The sequence below is a fragment of the Podarcis gaigeae genome (assembly GCF_964106915.1).
Source record: "Podarcis gaigeae genome assembly, chromosome: 13".
NCBI lineage: Eukaryota > Metazoa > Chordata > Lepidosauria > Squamata > Lacertidae > Podarcis > Podarcis gaigeae.
This window is the reverse complement of record NC_139689.1, coordinates 4491103-4510809: the sequence shown is the minus strand read 5'-3', so window position 1 is coordinate 4510809 and position 19707 is coordinate 4491103. Positions and strand designations below refer to the sequence as shown.

The window sequence follows — 19707 nt, the reverse complement described above, 5'->3', positions numbered from 1 at the left end:
CCATCCACTTGCACACACAGGTTGTGTTCACGCAGAACGCTTCCCCTTCCCAGGTGCCATATTTGTCGTCCCCAGTGCAGGTTAGGAGCCTTGCTTGACACACAAATCTTCATTGGGGGGAAAATGGAGAAGAACACTCCTTCCCCTCCACATATCCTCTTTTAATCTGTAGGGTGATGTCCTACAAATGTGGTTGGCCTCTGTTTCCCATCATGGAGAGGGCACCACATTAATTTCCCCTCTAATGCAGCAGTGTGCTAAAGGTAAAGGGACCCCTGACCATTAGGTCCAGTCGTGGCCGACTCTGGGGTTGCGGCGCTCATCTTGCTTTACTGGCCGAGGGAGCCGGCGTACAGCTTCTGGGTCATGTGGCCAGCAGGACTAAGCCGCTTCTGGCGAACCAGAGCAGCACATGGAAATGCCGTTTACCTTCCCACCAGAGCTTTACCTATTTATCTACTTGCACTTTGACGTGCTTTTGAACTGCTAGGTTGGCAGGAGCAGGGACCGAGCAACGGGAGCTCACTCCATAGCAGGGATTCAAACCGCCGACCTTCTGATCGGCAGGTCTTAGGCTCGGTGGTTTAACCCACAGCGCCACCCTCGTCCCTCTAGTGTGCTTGAAGGATGTTATTAATTGCAAACCACCTTGAATATATTATTTGGGGTAAGACTGTAACAAGGATTTGGATGGGGCCTGTAACAAGAAGCAGGTCTGAGGGACAGCAGAGAGTGGCTTGGATGTGGTGGCAGGGAGTGTGGTGACAAGGGGGCAGGAGGAGGACTTGGGGTAGGAAGGGGGAAACTGAAGTCCCAGCTGGATGCAGTGTTTGTGGAGCCTTGAACACAGGAGCTGCTTTAGTTGGGGAGGTTGGGATGCAGGCAGGAAGCTTGCTTTCCTTTTAGCAGAGCTGAAATAGCTATATCTGTGGTGCAGAAGGGGGTGGCAGCATCTCGGAGGGAGCCTAAGGAACAGGTGGCCTTCAGTGTGTCTTTGTGATGATGTCAGCGCGCTGAGTTGGTCGTCGACTTCCTTTCTGCCAGGCACCTCCCCTGCATGCTGCTGTCCGCTAGGTGGCGTGGCTGCACCGCTTCGCCTCCGTGCTGTGCTCGCGGCCATCCCATCCAGATTGGGATTTGAGCCAGCCAACGCTGGAAATGGCTGCAAGACCTTGGGCCTGCCTCAGCCGAAAGCAGGGGGCCGGGCTTCCTCCTTGCCCGAGTGACACAAGCGCCTCCTTTCCTCTCCCAGGCTTCCTTCATCTGAGCCGCTGGTAACTCCCCAGCTGGCACTGGGTCTGGGTGCCAGCTGTTTGGTAACGCAAGGCCGGTGGGGGCGTGTTGAGGCATTTGCAAACAGGGAGGAGGCTAAGCAAGCAAGCAGATCCACAGGGCGGGGCGAGAGCTCTCGGGCTGCAGAGGACTTGCTGAAAGTCAGAAAAGAAGAGGTTGCTAGGAATGGGGAACGTCCATGCAAATGTTAATGCTTTAAAGGAAAAACCCTGTTTGGCGTAAGGTGTGCATGTTACGTGGGGGTGGTGGGGGGTTGTACATGCTGTAAAAAATGAAATTGGCTGTTCGGCTCTGGAGGGTGAATTCCAGTTCGCTGGACTAGCAAGGTTCTTCTCCCCCTAGAAAAAGAAGCAATGGCCTTAAAAAGTAAGCTCTGTGAAGGGGCAGTCCCCATGCCCTGTTACGTGCCCTTTAAATTAAAGACAGAGTGATTGACAGAGTGCAGACACAGGCAGATTCCAACACAGCAGTCAGGGATGTCATCCAACAACATTTGGGTTCTCTCCCCATTCCTGGCTTACAGGTGATTCCGCAAAGGCTGAATGTTTTTTTCTTCCCTTGAGCAAACTCTGCCCCCCCCCCCTTCTCCATGCAAACTCTTCCATTCTCCTGAGGAGCGGAATCTGATTTGGGCTCATAAATACGAACGCCATCTGGTTGTCACCGAAGTCTGATGCCTTAAAGTGCCTCTGATTACATTTGCATTTTAATGAGCTGATTGGAGCACGAGAGTCTTCTTCTGGGGCCCCCGTGGTGGCAAAGCCCACTTTGCAGTTGCCCTACCTGTGTCGGAGTCTGTTTTTATAATCAAATATTGTGAATAAATTGCCTTTAAAAAGGAAAAAAAACAACAACCTGACTTAAGTCTCTTGTGGTGTTTTTGCTTGCGAGTGTGTTTTTGCTGCAGAGAGTGTCAGCTTCCTGGATCACACCCTCGGCGTTCTGCTCGTGTAAGCGGCCGTTGTTAAGAGGCTCAGTACTGCATGAGGCTCTTGCCGAAAGTTTAGTTCCAGAGGACGGGGAAATGGAGGGCAACTGGAAGCCTTCATATTCAGTGTTGTGTTGTTTTTCAGGTCTGAGCTGCTGAGTCACTGCTTAGGAATTTAGAAATATCAGCACTTGTGGTCAGCTCAGCTGCTGAAAGCCAGGCTGTTTGCACTCTGCAACCTGCCAGGAATTGTCTCTTAAAACTGGAAAAACCGCACACGATTTGCGGTGCATTGTGTTCTTACCGTCTGTGTTGACTCTCAAGCGACCAAAGATGGAAGAGGGCCTTTGTCGGGCCGCCCTCTTCAGCATGCATCGGGGGGGCTCTGAGTGGAAGTGGGGGAAACACCTCTCACCCCAACAGCTGCTGCGCTCATAGAAGCTAGCCTCAGGTAGCGGTCAGGAGGGTGAGCTGAGCACTCCTCTTGCTATAGACAGCCTTAGGCAAACCACTTGGACATAAGAGCTCTGCAGCTGCCCCAGGTCAGGACCCCATTCTGTTCTCACGGTGGGCAACCAGGTAACCCCCATGTGAAGCAGATAACCCCCTAAAGCAGGACCTGAGCACAACAGCTCTCTCTCCACTTGTGGTTCCCAACAGCCGGCGTTCAGATGCCATTTCCCCCTCCAGCCCCGAAAGTAAAACCATAGATCACATGGGCTAGTAGCCATGGACAGCCTGGTCCTCCACGATTTTGCCCATCCCCTTTTAGAGCCATCCATAGTTTCACTATGCACTGTATGAATAAGTTTCTTTCAAGCTTGTTTTCTTCTGCTCTGGAGAGTGGGACCTGAGCCAAGGGATTAAAGCAGCAAGGAAGGAGATTCCGACAGCAAGGAAGAACTTTCAGACGGCAAGAGTGGTTCGCCGGAGGAACGGTCTTCCTCGGGAGGTGGTGGACTCTCCTCCTTTGGCGGTTTTAAAGCAAAGGTTCAATGGCACTCCGTTATATGATCCGTTTGGGATTCCTGCATTAGAACACGGTTCCTTCCAACTCTAAAATTCAATGACCTGAATCTTCCAACATTCTACCTCGTGATCCCAAGTTCTTGTGCTAATTTTATATGCTGGCCCTCTTTATTTTATCTCATTTACAGTCATACCTCATGTTGCGTCCGCTCCAGGTTGCATTTTTTCAGGTTGCAGACTGCCGAAACCTGGAAGTACTGGAACAAGTTACCACTTTGGGCAGCTTCCACAAAGACAAAAAAATACACTAAGATGTCACACATTAAAAACTTCCCTGAACAGGGCTGCCTTAAGATGTCTTCTGAATGTCAGGTAGTTGTTTATCGCTTTGACATCTGATGGGAGGGCGTTCCACAGGGCGGGTGCCACCACCGAGAAGGCCCTCTGCCTGGTTCCCTGTAGCTTTGTTTCTTGCAGTGAGGGAACTACCAGAAGGCCCTCGGCGCTGGACCTCCGCGTCCGGGCAGAACGATGGGGGTGGAGACGCTCCTTCAGGTATACTAAGAGATGGTAACTAGCCCAAAGTCACCTAGTGAGCTTCATGGCCGAGTGGGGATTTGAACCCTGCTCTCCAAGCTCCTAGGGACCCAGCGATCAACCGCAATCTACCAGTAGATCGCGATCGACCTGTTGGACATCCGTGTCCTAGTCCAATACTCCAACCCTTATGCCACACCTGTTCTCTAAACTAAAATGCCCCAGACCTTTTCCTCCAGTCTGTAATATGGGGGTAATACATACTGACCTCCTTTAAAGAAGGCACACAAGACTCTGAGCCAACCAAGTAGGATAATCTGCACGTTCACCCATTTAGCTAGGAGCATTTTGTTCTGTGGAAACAGGAAGTAACTGTTCCTGCATTTGCTAGAAAGGAAAAGTAGGGAATGTTTCCTGCTGAGATGACAAGCCTGCCTTACCTAGACCAGGGAGACAAAGCTGCTCTTTTAAGGTCCAAATCTCTCTCCTTGCTGGCAGCCTCCATACCACATCTTGCCCAGGAAGTATTTTACACTCCATCCAGCCCTGCAGCTCTCGCCCCTGGTGGGCAGTGGCTCTCTAGGGTCTTGGGTGGTGGTCTCCAACAGAAGATCCATTTTATTGACATTAACCATCGGTGCCACTTTAATACGGATTGGAAATTCAAAGCCCAGGGAGCCAGAATGCTGCTTGCTCAGGCGAAAGGCCAATTTACTATAGAGTACTGTTCTCCCAGTGGCTGCGATTCCTGCATTGCAGGGGGTTGGGCTGGATGACCCCCAGGGGTCCCTTCCCTTGACAATTCTATCACTCTTTACTGGATGCCTATGGGAAGCAGGCAAACAGCACTTGGGCGCATCTGCTCTCTTCCCAGTTTGGGTTCCTTCCCAACTGGTCCTCGGAGGCCTTTTCTTCTCCCGAAGATATCTCTCAAGGCAGTGGAGATTTAGGGTCAGAGTTTTTCCTTCTCTGACATGAGTGACCTTCCCAGGTGAACAAGCCCCATCTGCCCTTCATTTCCCTCTACAGCAGGTGCAGAAACTGCCTTCTTGGGCTCCTCCGCTCCATCTGCTGGAGCCTGTCTTTGCATGCAGTGGAAGTCCTTAACTCCCTGGGGGTTTGAAACATAGCTGTCAACTTACACATTTGAAAATAAGGGACCAGCAGCCTTGAAAATAAGGGACCAGCAGCCAGAATAAGGGACCTGCAGCCTCACCTGTTCCAGGCACTCCAGTCTTCCTGTCCTCCTGCAGTCTGGTCAAACTCATGCTGGTAGCTTCGAGAACACTGTCCAACCAACTTTGTAACCAGAGGTTCAACTGACTAGAATCTGAATCACATGCACCACAAGGCCTATGCAGCCTCAACTTAAGATGGCTCTCCGGCCTGGCTTTGCACTGCAAAGTTTGCAGCAGCACGTGCAACAAAATGGCGTCCAGCATTCAAAAACCCCCTCAGCTTGCATTAACTAGCCACACACAAGGCATGCAAGCTCCACCCCCCAGTCGTTCTTAGACTTCTTATTGGGTGAGCAACACAGCCAAGCAACACAGTTGGAGCGTCCCTCCTCCCTGGCTGGCAGGGAGGGAGGGAGCGGAGCTGCTTCCTTGGAAATTTAAGGGACATCCATCAATAAGGGACAGCAGCGGGACATGGCGCTAGAATAAGGGACTGTCCCTTCAAATAAGGGACACTTGACAGCTATGGTTTGAAACCCATCGGCTCCCCTCAACTGGTTTAGCCTGCCAGCGGAAGCTGTTTCCATGTTGTGTCCGCTGCCGCACGCTGACAGCTTCTAGGAGCTGCAGGTGAGAGCTGAGGGCAGACCAATTACAGAGAGGTGGATAGTGGAAGCTAGAAAGGTAAGGATGGAAGGAGCAGTAAGCAGGGTGGCAAGTGTGGCCTGGTGGTTATAGATTGTCTGTGATGGTCTGGGATTCGGACTCGGAGGCTGAACCTGAGGAATCCCAGCCTGCACAGGAGTCCCCGCCACCAGAACCAGCTGAGCCGGGGCTGGGGCTTGAGCCTGAAGGGTCCTCACCTGTGCTGGATCCTCAGGTGCAGGCACCAGCTGAGTCTGCTCTGGCTCCTGAGGTGATGGAGGACCCATTGCCTACAGGTGCTCCTCTCTCAGCCCTGTCAGGGGAAGGTGAGGTTGCCTCTGGGTCCAATAACCCTCCAGCCACTCCTGAGCTGCAGAAGCTCAGGGCAGAGAGGCGGAGGGAACTAAGTTCCTGCAGGAGGAGTGCTTGTCTCCAGGCCAGGAGAGGCGAATCACCTGTGGACCGGGGCTGCCCTATGCCTCGGGGCAGATAAAAGCCAGCCAGCCCCAGTCCCAAGTTGCAGGAGCAACATTGTTGGTAGCTAGTTCCTGCCTGCAGCCTGTCCTACTTTTATGCCGGAGCTCCTGACCTCACCCGACTCCCTGCCTTGGACCCAGCTTCAGCTTTGACAGACTGCCTCCATCCTGCACCCTCGGACTGGACTCAGACCTCGCCTCACAGTTAACCCACGGGACCAGCGCATTGTCGGAGAGACCTGGGTTTGACTCCCCATGTGGCTGTGAAGCTCATGCCATGTGATCTTGGGGCCGGTTGCTGCCCCCTCAGCCTAGCCCACCTCACAGGGTTGTCGTGAGGCTACAACCAGGCGGGGAAGACCTGTGTGCACCACTCAGTAAAGGCAAGATGTAGTAGTAGTAGTAATAATAATAATAAATTTATTTATACCCTGCCCTCCCCAGCCAAGACCGGGCTCAGGGCGGCTAACACCAGGTATAAAAGCTATTGATTAAAATACAACTAAAAAAAAAGATTAAAATACAACATTAAAATGCAGCCTCATTTCAATAGAAACTCAAAACTCTTTTGGGGATGAAAACGTCAAATCTTCACCGAGGCCAACTATCCAGACTGGTCCTACGTGGGCCAGAAAAAAGCCAGGGAAGTCCCCAAATAGGAGTTCCATCACATTAGGAAAAAGGAAAGGGGGGTGGGGATCAAGTGGATTCCAAGCCAAAGGCCAGGTGGAACAACACTGTCTTACAGGCCTTGCGGAAAGAAATCAGATCCCACAGGGCCCCGGTCTCATGAGGCAGCGTTCCACCAGGCTGGGGCCAGAGTTGAAAAGGCCCTGCCTCTGGTTGAGGCTAATCTGACTTCCTTAGGGCCCGGGACCTCTAAGGTGTTGCTATTTATGGACCTTGAGGCTCTCCGTGGGGCATACCGGGACAGGTGGTCCCGTAGGTACGAGGGTCCTACCTAAACGTAGCAAACGAGCTGTGCATGTTGCCAATCGCCTTGCAATGCACCGAGTGCCCTTGAGAGAGAATAAAACCAGGCCTGTACATCCCATTCTCCGCCCCCTTGCTCAGAATCCGGGTGCTTTTGCAGGACACCGACAGGAAAATGCCAGCGAGCTCGGCGAGGCAGGCAGGGGTGTGTGTGTCCTGCCTTGCAAGCTTCCAGGCCTCTGCCTGGCTTGGTCACTGGGAGGAGGGGAGCCCCTTCCCATCCTGGGAAGTCCTGCTGCAGCCAGCGAGCCGCCAGAGGGCAGAATGGCGGCGAGGCCTGAACAGAAGGCAGGGGATCCATTTGCACGCAGCTTCTGCTGTGCAAAAGCAGAGCTGCCTCGGCTCGCTCTCTGCTAAAAGTCAGCCTTCGTTCCTCTCTCACTTGTCAGCCGCGTCGGCAGACGTTTGTTTTCTCCGCCTTCCCGCATCCTTACAGTTTCCTGTTTTTCAGGTTGTCAGAAAAAGCACACAGGCATCTGGCAAAACAGCGCAAATATCACCCCCCCAAACCCCCCCCCACACCTCCCCAAGTCACACTTGCGTAGTCCCACGTGAATCGGGATGCGAGCTTGTTTCGCATCGCCCGTTCCCCCCTTGCTGGCAGAACAGGACAGTGGCAGAGAAGGGAGGGTGCGAGGATACCCAAGGCTTTGCCAACCTGGTGCCCTCGGGCTGCTTCAGGTTCCCACCTCAGCCCTGGCAGGGAGCAGACCTTTGGAGCTGCTGTTGAAAACATCCTAAGGGCACCCGAGCCGAAGACAGATCTGCAGTATCTGGGGTGGCAGAGCAGGGGAGTCGATTGCGAATGCCTCCCTCTGACGGGATGCCTGGCCAAATTCAGAATGCTGCGAAGTGTGGAACTGGGAGGGACCCCCAAATGCCATCCATCTAAACCCCCTGCAATGCAGGAACGGGAGCTACAGAATCCCTGACAGAGGGCCACCCATGCTTGAAAACCTCCAACGAAGTAGAGTCCACCTCCGAACTGCTCTTGCTGCCCAAAAGTCCTTCCAAATGTTTGGTTGGAACCTCCCTTCTTGTACAGTTGTACCTTGGTACTCGAACGACTTGGCTCCCAAACGCTGCAAACCCAGAACTGTTCCAGTTTGCAAACGTTTTGCGGAAGCCGAACTTCCAACATGGCTTACGCTTGAGTGTACCCTGAATGGGGTAATTGTGCCCCTGAAGGACCAGGTGCGCAGTCTGGGAGTTATTCTGGACTCGCAGCTGTCCATGGAGGCGCAGGTCAGTTCTGTGTCCAGGGCAGCTGTCTGCCAGCGCCATCTGGTACGCAGGATGAGACCCTACCTGCCCGCGGACTATCTCGCCAGAGTGGTGCATGCTCTGGTTATCTCTCGCTTGGACTACTGCCATGCACTCTACGTGGGGCTACCTTTGAAGGTGACCCGGAAACTGCAACTAATCCAGAATGCGGCAGCCAGACTGGGGACTGGGAGCGGCCGCCAAGACCATATAACACCAGTCTTGAAGGACCTACACTGGCTCCCAGGACATTTCCAGGCACAATTCAAAGTGTTAGTGCTGACCTTGAAAGCCCTAAATGGCCTTAAAGGCCCAGTAGACCTGAAAGAGCGCCTCCACCTCCATCGTTCTGCCCGGATACGGAGTTCCAGCTCCGAGGGCCTTCTGGCGGTTCCCTCCCTGCGAGAAGACAAGTCACAGGGAACCAGGCAGAGGGCCTTCTCGGTAGTGGCACCCGCCCTGTGGAACATCCTCCCACCAGATGTCAAAGAGAAAAACAACTACCAGACTTTTAGAAGGCAGCTCTGTTTAGGGAAGCTCTTAATGTTTAATAGATTATTGTATTTTAATATTCTGTTGGAAGCCACCCAGAGTGGCTGGGGAAACCCAGCCAGATGGGCGGGGTATAAATAATAAATTAGTATTATTATTATTGAGTGCAGGAAGCTCCTGCAGCCAATCAGAAGCCGCACCTTGGTTTTCGAACGGTTTCGAAATGGCAAGAAAAACTGATGGAATACCCTGAAATGGCAAAGCTAACTAAAAGGCTTCGAGACAAGGACAACAGACTTTAAGAAAGACTGGGAACCCTTTGCGACACACCTACAGAAACAATCTAAAGAAATGGACTCAGTAGCAAGTTTCGACTAAACACAAGTAACAGAATAAATACGGAAAATATGATGATGATGCTAAAACGATAAGAGAACAATTATTATTGTAAAAACCTTATAAGCAAGTTATAAGCAAGCAGGAGAAGTTAATACGTAAAAAAACCCCCACGAAGTTTAGAGAAGGGGAGGGGGAGACATGGGAAATGTGTTTCCCCCCCCTTTGGATGCGATTGATATTGTGACGATAAAAAATCGTAAAACTCAATAAAAAATCAAACCAAAACCACAGGCTTAGGCATTTCCCTGAACCCACTTTCTGAGAAGCAGGCGGACCCAATAGCTGCCCCAGCCAAGTCCGCTGGCCTTTCCTTAGAAAAGGTATTTGGGTTTTGGGTCCGTTTTCCACCCAGATGTCCAAAAAGCATCGGACGGCTACCTCGTCCAAAGCCTCACCACCATCTTGTCCGTTGGGGGCGAGCGGGCGGATTTTAAAGCTGCGATGCCCTCGCTGGTGGGTCCTTTGGAAGGTCCCTGCTTCCGGTCCGTCCTCCTGGAGTCTGCTCGAGCCTCGTGCCCCGCCGTGGCTATGTGCTGTCCTTCAGTTGGTCACTGGCGTCCTCGTCCTCTTCGGCCGCGTCACAGCTGATGTTCTGGGCCGTGATGATGACTATGCTTCCGAGAATGACCCCTGCCCCCATGATGTCAAAGGGCGTGACGGCTTCGCGCAGGACGTAGTACTGGACCGCCAGCGTCACCACCACCTCGGAGTGCAGCACGGCGCACACCAGGGCCGGGTGCGCCTTGGTGACGGCGTAGCTGGCACACAGGAAGGAGACCAACGCCAGAAAGCTGATGGCCGCCACGCAAGTCCAGGTCAGGGGGTCCAGGGGCATGACGGGCTGCTGGAGGAGGAACATGGCCGGCGAGCACACAAGGCTTCCCACCACGCCGAAGAGGAAGGCCACCGTCACCAGCTTGGCCGGGAAGTCCAGGGCCCGGAAGATGACCAGCCCGAGCGCCAGCGCCATCCCTCCGAGGCAGGCCAGGGCATAGCCGAAGGTGTCGTACAGCTGCGTGCTCTTGTCGAGGTCCAGGAGGTCGGGCACCACCATGATGATCAGGCCCAGGGTGCTGCCCACCAGCCCGAACCAGTCGTAGCCCGTCAAGCGGCCGTTCTCGATGCACAGCGCCAGCAGGACGGAGCAGATGGTTGACGAGCCCTTGCGGACGGTGGCGGCGTTCCCGCTGGGCACCACCATGAAGGAGCTGTAGGCGCAGCCGATTGAGATGACGTTGATGGAGGCATGCAGGAGCGTCCGCTGGCGGGCCTCCCGCGGCCCGAAGCAAGGAGCCTTCTGGCAACGCAGGTAGCACGCAAAGAGGAGGTGCAGGATGCAGCGGAAGAGGAGGATCTCCAGCGAAGGGATGCCTGAGGCCTCGTTGGCCATTCGGGTGAATGGCGCCACGAAGCCGGCCGGGACGCCGCCCCCCAGCAGGGCCACCAGAAGGCCCTTCATGCTTTCCGACAGGCGGTAGCGGTTCCAAAGCGGGCGTCGTGGCGGGGGCGGCGGGGAGCAGGGCGGGGGAGAGAACCGCAGCAGGTCGGCCACGGTCCAGGCCGCTCGGTCGGGGGGCCCCGGCCGAGGTGCCATGGGCAGGAGTGCCAAGGGATTGCTGGGAGCCAGCAGGTACCTGCAGGAGAGGGCGGGGAAAACAAAGGGAGGTTGCAAGTGAGGCCAGGCATCTCTGTCCGAGTGGCATACCTCTGCTGCCACCTGCCTGGTTTCTAAACAAGCCCGCCTCGGGGGAGTGCTGTGAAGCCGGAAATAAGTTGCAAGTTAGTAAGGGACGCGGGTGGCACTGTGGGTTAAACAGCAGAGCCTAGGGCTTGTGGATCAGAAGGTCGGTGGTTCAAATCCCTGCAGCGGGGTGAGCTCCCGTTGCTCGGTCCCTGTTCCTGCCAACCTAGCAGTTCGAAGGCACGTCAAAGCGCAAGTAGATCAATAGGTACTGCTCAGGCGGGAAGGTAAACGGCGTTTCCATGCGCTGCTCTGGTTCGCCAGAAGCAGTTTAGTCCTCCTGGCCACATGACCCAGAAGCTGTACGCCAGCTCCCTCGGCCAATAAAGCGAGATGAGCGCCGCAACCCCAGAGTCGGCCCCAACTGGACCTAATGGTCAGGGATCCCTTTACCTTTAAGGAAATACTGGGGTTGTTTTAAGTGATAAATTATTTCCCAAGCGTCAATTTAGGGTTTTAAGCCAGATTCCCCAATTTGTAGTCTGATGAATATCCAAACCTGCCTGCTTGTCTACTCAGATGGGCAGTGAGTCTCAGAAATGGAGTCTTAGTTAACCAAGCAGTAGCGTAGCTATGGGGATCGTTGCCCTGGGTGCAAAGATCTTAGGGGCACAAAATTTCCAAAGGAAAAAAGAGAAAATAGGACTAATACCTAAAAAATAGCATGCCCTCCCCCTCACACAGAAAATCTCCCAATGTTTGTGCGGGCAGAATGAGGAGTGGATTTGGGCAAGAGTCGGATGCGAGGGCGTCCTCTGCATGGGCTCCTCCTGTTCTCCGCTGTGCCCAACGCTCACAGGTGCTGCGGCTGCTACTTGTGTAGGTCACGGAGTTATTGCCCCTTGGTTGCAGCCTATTGGCAGGCAGTGCTGAGGATCCTTGCCTTGCCCCGGGCGCAGGCAACCCACGCTATTTAAAAATTTTAAAAATTTATGTAGTAGTAAGGAGAGTTGGGTGAGCTCCCGTTGCTCGGTCCCAGCTCCTGCCAACCTAGCAGTTCAAAAGCAAGTCAAAGTGCTCCGGTGGAAGGTAAACGGCGTTTCCGTGCGCTGCTCTGGTTCGCCAGAAGCGGCTTGGTCATGCTGGCCACATGACCCGGAAGCTGGACGCCGGCTCCCTCAGCCAGTAAAGCGAGATGAGCGCCGCAACCCCAGAGTCGGCCACGACTGGACCTAATGGTCAGGGGTCCCTTTACCTTTAAGGAGAGTTGAGAGGACCGTTTTCAAATGTTAAGAGCATAAGAACGGCCTTCTGGGTCAAGCCGATGACCCATTCAGTCCCGCATCCTGTTCCCACAGTGGCTATGCTGTGGGGAACCCGCAATCAGGATTCGAACGCAGGAGTGCTCTGCCCCCCTGCGTTTTCCAGCAGCTGGCATTCAGAAGCACGGCTGCCTTCAGTTGTGGAGACACAGAGCACAGGCACTGTTGCTAGTAGCTCCCCAAAATAGCCTTGCTCCTCCAGGAACTTGCCCATTCCTCTTCTGATGGGCGGCCACCAAAGCTCCTGTGGCAGGGAGTTCCACAGTTTAAGTGCACCCTGCCAGGGTTTTTGGGATAGGTGGTGGATTCTGCAGCCAGTTCCCCAATGCTTGCCTGGGCTAGGACTGGACCATTGGACCAGCTTTCTCATTTGCTTGCCATCCACGACCCCCCCATTGTCTATCTGCCCTCTTCCTAAAGGTAAAGGGACCCCTGACCATTAGGTCCAGTTGTGGCTGACTCTGGGGTTGCGGCGCTCATCTCACTTTACTGGCCCAGGGAGCTAGTGTACAGCTTCCGGGTCATGTGGCCAGCAGGACTAAGCCGCTTCTGGCGAACCAGAGCAGCGCATGAGAACGCCGTTTACCTTCCCGCCAGAGTGGTACCTATTTATCTACTTGCACTTTGACGTGCTTTCGAACTGCTAGGTTGGCAGGAGCAGGGACCGAGCAACGGGAGCTCACCCCGTCACGGGGATTCGAACCGCCGACCTTCTGATCGGCAAGCCCTAGGCTCTGTGGTTTAACCCACAGCACCACCCACGTCCTGCCCTCTTTCCTAGTTCCCCCTTATAACCTGTTTTTGTTCTTAATACAGTTTTCTTTATTCATTCCATTTACATAGCACCTTATCTCAAAGTGGGGTGCATCGTTCTCATCCCCATTTTATCACAACAGCAATTTCAGATTCATAGAATTGTAGAGTTGGAAGGACCCCACGAGTCTTTCAGCCGAACCCCGTGCCACATTGTGACGTACGTTAGACTGAGAGACGGGAGGCAGGCCCCGCGGTCACCCACTGAGCTTCACAGCCAAGAGACGTTCGAACCATAGCTGTCAACTTACAGATTTGAAAATAAGGGACCGGCAGCCTCGAAAATAAGGGATCAGCAGCCAAAATAAGGAATTTTCCAGGCACAGGTATGTTCAACTTCTGAGCCCCTCTGAGCCAAAGGCAGAAAGCCCAGGCAGCAGCCAAACGAAGCCTCATCAATAAGGGACAGCAGCAGGACATGGCGCTGGGATAAGGGACTGTCCCGCCAAATAAAGGACACTTGACAGCTATGGTTCGAACCCTGGTCTCCCAAGCCACAGTCTGACACTCTAACCATTACGCCACATACCCAGGCGATTCTCTTTGAAGTCTACCTTTCCTTTCTGGAGCTCAACCACCTGCCTAATATTCCTGGGGTGGGTGGGTTTGGGGAGCAGTGAGCCAAGGGCCTCCCGTGATCTTGCACGGGGCAGGGAATTTCTCACGTAGAAAGCTGCCCAAATCGGACCACAATGGTCCATCCAGTTCAGTGTTGTCCCTGATTTCAGATGGATTTCACCCCCAGCCCTACCTTGACGTGCCGTCCTAGTCTGAACCCGGGGATTTCTAAATTCAAGGCAGGTAAACCAAAGAATCGGAACTCTTCCTCCATGTTTCCTGGAGTCAGGAGTGGGGGTGTGTGACTATAAACCACCCCCTTTCTCTCCCACACCGATCTGATCCTACTTCCCCTCCTGCAGTATCTGTCGTCAGGGCGTCTGGGTTCTATGCCTGGGTTCTAGAAGGGTGGGAATCCAGTGCCACAAAGTGGGGTGGGGTGGGGGGAGAGAGTCACCATTTCTGAAGTCCTCTTTCCCCCCCGGGACTCGGGGAGCAGGGGATGGAGAAGAAGAAAGGGCAGGGCTTCTAGAAGGAGCCCTCCCCAACTCTCCCAGCCCCCACCTACCTTCACAGCCACCGTACAAACACAACGCTGCCTCAGTCGCCTAGCCTGGCTCCCTTGCCGGGCAGAAATTGTGATGTCATCCTGCCTGCATGTGCCACTATGACATCATGCCCTTAGGGCCTCTTCCCCCAGGCTGGATGACACTTGCTAGACACCTGCAAGGGATGAACAGGTCTACTCCAAAGGACATTATATGGGATGATGGATGAGGGAATGGTTTTTCCCTCCCCTCCAGGGCTCTGCAACCCAATGCCCTCCAGCTGTTTTTGGAATATAAGGCTGGGCTTGCCAGAGGTGTGGGCCAAAACATCTGCAGAGCGCTAGGCTGGAGGAAGCTGTTGGAGAGGCTCTCTAGCAAGAAACCACCTGAGATCGGAGCAGTTAACAGCCCTGAGTTAATTCGCTCCAATTTGTAGGCCTCTGGAATCTGTGCTACTAAGGCCTGGAATATTCAAATGAGGACTAGAGTGCCTTAAAACACGCAGAGTGCCTTTTCAATTGTTAATTTAAATTGTCGATTAATCAATTGTTTTTATACCTGCTGTTAGCCGCCCTGAGCCTGGTCTTGGCTGGGGAGTTGTTGTGTTTAGTTGTTTAGTCGTGTCCGCCTCTTCGTCACCCCCTGGACCAGAGCACGCCAGGCCCTCCTGTCTTCCACTGCCTCCCGCAGTTTGGTCAAACTCATGCTGGTAGCTTCGAGAACACTGTCCCACCATCTTGTCCTCTGTTGTCCCCTTCTCCTTGTGCCCTCCATCTTTCCCAACATCAGGGTCTTTTCCAGGGAGTCTTCTCTTCTCATGAGGTGGCCAAAGTCTTGGAGCCTCAGCTTCAGGATCTGGCCTTCCAGGGAGCACTCAGGGCTGATTTCCTTCAGAATGGAGAGGTTTGATCTTCTTGCAGTCCATGGGACTCTCAAGAGTCTCTTCCAGCACCAGAATTCAAAAGCATCCATTCTTCGGCGATCAGCCTTCTTGATGGTCCAGCTCTCACTTCCATGCACCACTACTGGGGAGGGTGGGGTATAAATTATTATTATTATATTATCATCATCATTATTATTATAATTATTATATTATATTATATTATATTATATTATATATTATATATTATATATTATATATTATACATTATATATTATATATTATATATTATATATTATATATTATATATTATTTTGCTCCCCTCTGTCGTTGGCATCTTTCTGTCTCCAGAAAACAATGGAGTGTGCCTTCAGGGGTGAGGCCAAACCGCTGCGTTAGCAGAACTGAAGTGAGCTATTGGGCACAAGTCTGGGCAGTGTGTGTGGAGGCTACCCAGACATCAAGCCCCCCCCCCCGATGTGGTCCAAAGCAGAGCAAGATGTTTGATACCAGCTTGGCTGCAGCGGTTGCCGGAAGTCGACGTACAAGGCCTCATCCAACCATTTTAGGGACTCCGCTCCAGATCTGTGTAGGGCTTAGTTCTGAGACTTTTCTTTTCCCGAAGATATCCGCAAGGCAGAGGATGTTGAGGATCAGAGTTTTCCTTCTGAGGTGGGCTCCCTTCCCAAGCGGGCGAGCCCCACCTTCCCCTCACTTCCCTCTACACCACATGCAGAAACTGCCTTTCTGACCCACGCCTGGTCTCGCCCGCTCAATCACAGCTCATGTACAGCTGGGATAAGAATAAAACAAGGATAAGAATACATTCATGCTTGAGGGTGGATCATTGTGGTATAGTTGGTTAGGGTGTAGGATCAGGACCAGGGAGACCTGGGTTCAAATCACTTGTGGGTCATGACATCAGTGTCTCTCAGTCTGTCCAACCTACTGTTGTTGTGGGGTTATTAAATGAGGAGGGGAGAAACTTCTCCGACACCTTGAGCTTCTTGGATGAAAAAATGTGGGATATATAAATGCAATTAATAATAATAATAATAGACTTTGACCTCTGAATTTCCCTTGTTAGACATTTGCACTGTGACGTTGCAGAAGCCCCATTGAAGGTTGTGCAGCTGGCTGAGTTTCCCATTGCCCCTATTAATTTCAGTGTGCCCATCTGAGTAGAACTGGCCTTGGATACAGCCCCAAGGGGCCTTATTTGCAGAGGGCTGCCCTAGAGAAGGGGTTGCACCTTCCAGAAATCCGACTTATTTCCGAGGAAGCCCAATTTTACACTCACCCCCGTTTCTTTTCCTTTTTATCCGCGTACGCCAGACGAGAGTTTGTGTCGTCCTGACGCGTGAAGGCGGAAAGGAACTTTGTACATGCTCAGTGGCACCTCCCAGAAAGCCCTACTTGCTTCCGAGTAAGCCCCAATTCACAGTATATTTGCCCCCTCTCCCTCTTCTTGTGTTGGCATCCCCGGGAGAGGTTTATGCGTCGTGGTTACGCGAAAAGGCACTCTGATCGGTGACCCCTTCCACAAACCCTACTTCCGAGCAAGCCCGGTTTCACAGCATCTCCCGCCCCGCTCTCCCCTTTATTCCGCTGCTATCCCCGGAGTGCGTTGCGCTTCCAGGCGCTCTGCACATGATCAGAGGCGCCTCCCTTTGCAGGGACCAACGCGGGGAGAGAGAGGAGAAAACCCGCGTTACGCGTGATTGGAAAGCGCGTGTCTTCTCTTCTCCCACCCTGCACCGCAACCTCCCCAGCCCCGGGATGTAGGCAAGCGCTTCCCGACGTGCGCTCTCGCTCGCTGGCGGGCGTCCCGGGGGCCGGAGGGCTGGCCCGCACCGAGGGCGAAGTTGCGTGCGGCTGCCGTGGCGGCGCCGCTCCGAATCGGCTGAGCCTCTGCGATGATGTCAGAGGGGGAGGCAGCGGCGGCGGCGGCGGGTTGAGCGGAGCGCCGGAGCCAGAGGAGAGCGCGGAGCGGCGGCGGCGAGCGAGGGGAGCGGCGTCCCGTGCCAAGCAGGCTGCGAGCATGAATGGCGGGGCGAGAAGACTCCATCTTGGGCTGCCTCGTCGCGCCGCTGCAGCAGCAGCAGACACGCAGGTAGGGGGCTCGCCGACCCGACGGGGGGAGCCTCCCACCCGAGGCGCCCCGGTCCCGTGCGCTCCCCTCGGGGCGCGCAAAACAAGGGCGAGGCTGCCCGCGGGCGCTTGGAGAGGGCCCCAACCGAGCGCCCTTTTCCAAGGCGGCCTAGTCCCCGGGATCGCCAACCGGGATGGGGTTGGGATCGGTCGGGGATCCTCCCGGGGCCCCGCGGTGTTTGGGGAGGGGGTGTCCAAACGGGGCGCGCGGCGACGCCACTTTTCTCCCCGCGACGCGCGCCCGAGATCGCCGCCGGGGCGCGCCGCCCTCCAGCCAGCTGCGTAATTGGGCATCCGGATCTCCGGAGCTGGGAAGGGGAGGGAGGGGGTCCGCGCCAGTCCAGGGAAAGAACCGAGGGACACCCCCCAAAAAAATACACACACCCAGCCACCCAAGAAAGGGAAAGTTTTTTCTTCCTGCCAGGGCGGGGGTTCTAGAACTCTCCAGGCGCTGGGAAAGAGGTCGGCCCGGGGATTTAGGAAGGGGGGGGGGTGCGGAGAGCCTGCTTGGCTGGGTGTTATTTTTGGGGGGGAGGGGAGGGGTGCAGCGAAAGAGGAGGCGAATCTGCGCATTTAGCATCCTCGCCACGGATTGCATGTTTCGATCTCTCTCTTGGAGGGGGCCAGTGGCGTAGCGTGGGTTGTCAGCAGCCGGGGCAAGGCAAGTAATTTGCGCCCCCTAACCCGTGGTTTTGCGCCCCCTAACCCTAACCCCCAGATGTTGCGCCCGGTGCGGCCAGCCCCCCCTGCACCCCCCTACGCTACGCCACGGGAGGGGGCGGGGGGGAGTGGACGGGAGACCTTGAAGAGACCCCCTCCCCAAACACCTATTCCGGAAATGACCCCTGGGCGATCCGGGATATTTTGGGGACCCCTGGGTCGAAAAGTCGGGCCTGTGGTGGTGGGTGATCTGGCTTCCTTAATTTTAATTCTGGAAGCCATCCTGATATAGATACATATAGAGAGAGAGATGAGGATTCCGCGGCTTTTCTGCAGCCATCCTATACACTGGATCTGGGATCCTAGCGCGCGGAGCTGCGCGCTTGTGCAAGCGAGCCTCCGGCGGCTTTGGGCGATTCTCTTTGGGTCCTGGGATCGCGCGAGGCTCACGCACTCCTATGCTCCTCATGGGTTAACAGAGAGGCGGTGGATCTCAGCGGGGGATCCTTTTTTGGAAGTGTTCGGGGCGACCTGGATATTTGGGGTTAGAGAAGGGATCTCTGCTTGCATGTTTTCCATGGCAGCAGAAATACAAAAATATTGGGAAAGGGCGAGTTTTGAAGAGGATCTGTGTTTGGGGATGGGCACCCTCTAACAGAACCCCCCACCCTAACATGAAGGGCAGCGGGGAAGGGGGGGAGAGGCTGTGAGGGTGACCTCATTAGGAGAAGGGATCCTGTTCAGCTTTCATCTCTTCGCCCGGTCTTCTTCTCCTTGGTTTTCTCTTCCGCAAGGGAACGCTGAGGGTTAACGTGGCCGAAGCTCTGGTTGTTTTCCTGACCTAGTGGCACTCATCCCATGCCCAAAACAGTGCAGGCTTGGCGCACTTCAGGAGTTTGCCTCTCGCTTATCGCCCACAGTGGGCCGTGGTCCCTGCTTTTGAGGCGCTGAGCACCCTGCCTCACGTACATGCCCATGTGCCGTTTCTCAAACCTGCCAGTCTGGTGCCTCCCGGATGTTTTGGAAGACGGCTCCCACCAGCCCCATCGCTGCCCTCAAAGACCCGGAGGTTGGCAGAGCTTGCCTCAGATCCCTGCGATCCCTGCATTGCAGGAGGTTGGGCTCGAAGACCCTCAGGGGGGTCCCTTCCGAGCCTACCACTCGATGGAAAAAACCATTGCCCGTTAATGGCACGGACTCCTTCCTTCGTAATCTCCTGTTTATTTACCTCCAAAAGACATCTTGCGTGTCTTGGATGTGCGTGTCGCTATGCACTGCCATCCCTCACGACGACCTCGCCACACGGCTGTCAGAGCCTTGTGTGCACCAACAGACCCTTTCTGTTTCCTGTTACCTCCTCTCGCTTCGCCTTCCTTCCTTGTACGTCCCTCAGACCTGTTTTCCCTATATCCCTTTCTCCCTATATCAAATTTCTCTCGGTGTCTTAAATCTATCCCACTCCTGCGACGGACACATAATTACGTGCCAAATCCTAAACAGAAACCTCCGAGCTACATAGGACATTTTTCTAGGCCTGAGGCAGAAAATCCACACTGGGTGTCACGCCAAACCTAGCTAACATCGTCACCCTACAGTCACGTTACTGATTTATTTTCCATCTTTCCTCCAAGGTGGCGTACGCCGTCCCCTCCTTTTTGTCCTCACAACAACCCTGTGAGGTAGGCTAGCCCGAGAGCCGGGAACTGTCCCAAGGTCACCCTTGCGACTGAGTAGGGAATTGAACCCTGCCGTCTCTAACCACTATACCGCACTGCCTTGTGTGAAGGCCCTGCTGTTTGCAACCGGCTTAGGGCAAGGCTGCCGGCCTGCCGTTCGTTCCTCCTCAGCCGAAAACACAGGACCGGCACACTTCCGTATGCTGTCATGCCCTCCTCAGCCGGGGTTGGGGAAAATACTTCAC

The 19707-nt window shown here is 54.3% G+C and overlaps 2 protein-coding genes across 8 annotated transcripts in view; one reads left to right on the top strand and one right to left on the bottom strand.

The window, feature by feature from the left end:
* Window positions 1–9050: 9050 nt before the first annotated feature.
* On the bottom strand, window positions 9051–19064 carry SLC35G6 (solute carrier family 35 member G6). 7 transcript variants are annotated; one of them, XM_083706965.1, is made up of 2 exons: window positions 19015–19064; window positions 9051–10807 (listed from the first exon to the last, which is right to left on the bottom strand). In XM_083706965.1, the coding sequence occupies exon 2, from the start codon at window positions 10765–10767 to the stop codon at window positions 9700–9702; it is 1068 nt and encodes a 355-aa protein (XP_083563091.1). In that variant the 5' UTR covers window positions 10768–10807; window positions 19015–19064; the 3' UTR covers window positions 9051–9699. The 7 variants fall into 7 exon arrangements, with proteins under 7 accessions (XP_083563091.1, XP_083563089.1, XP_083563095.1 ...); XM_083706963.1 differs by lacking the exon at window positions 19015–19064 and adding an exon at window positions 18504–18625; XM_083706969.1 differs by lacking the exon at window positions 19015–19064 and adding an exon at window positions 14654–14677.
* ZBTB4 (zinc finger and BTB domain containing 4) overlaps window positions 16929–19707 on the top strand; it is a 33330-nt gene continuing 30551 nt past the window's right edge. Inside the window, exon 1 of the mRNA XM_083706543.1 lies at window positions 16929–17088. The gene's annotated coding sequence lies outside the window, so the exon portion shown is untranslated. The remainder of the gene's footprint in view (window positions 17089–19707) is intronic.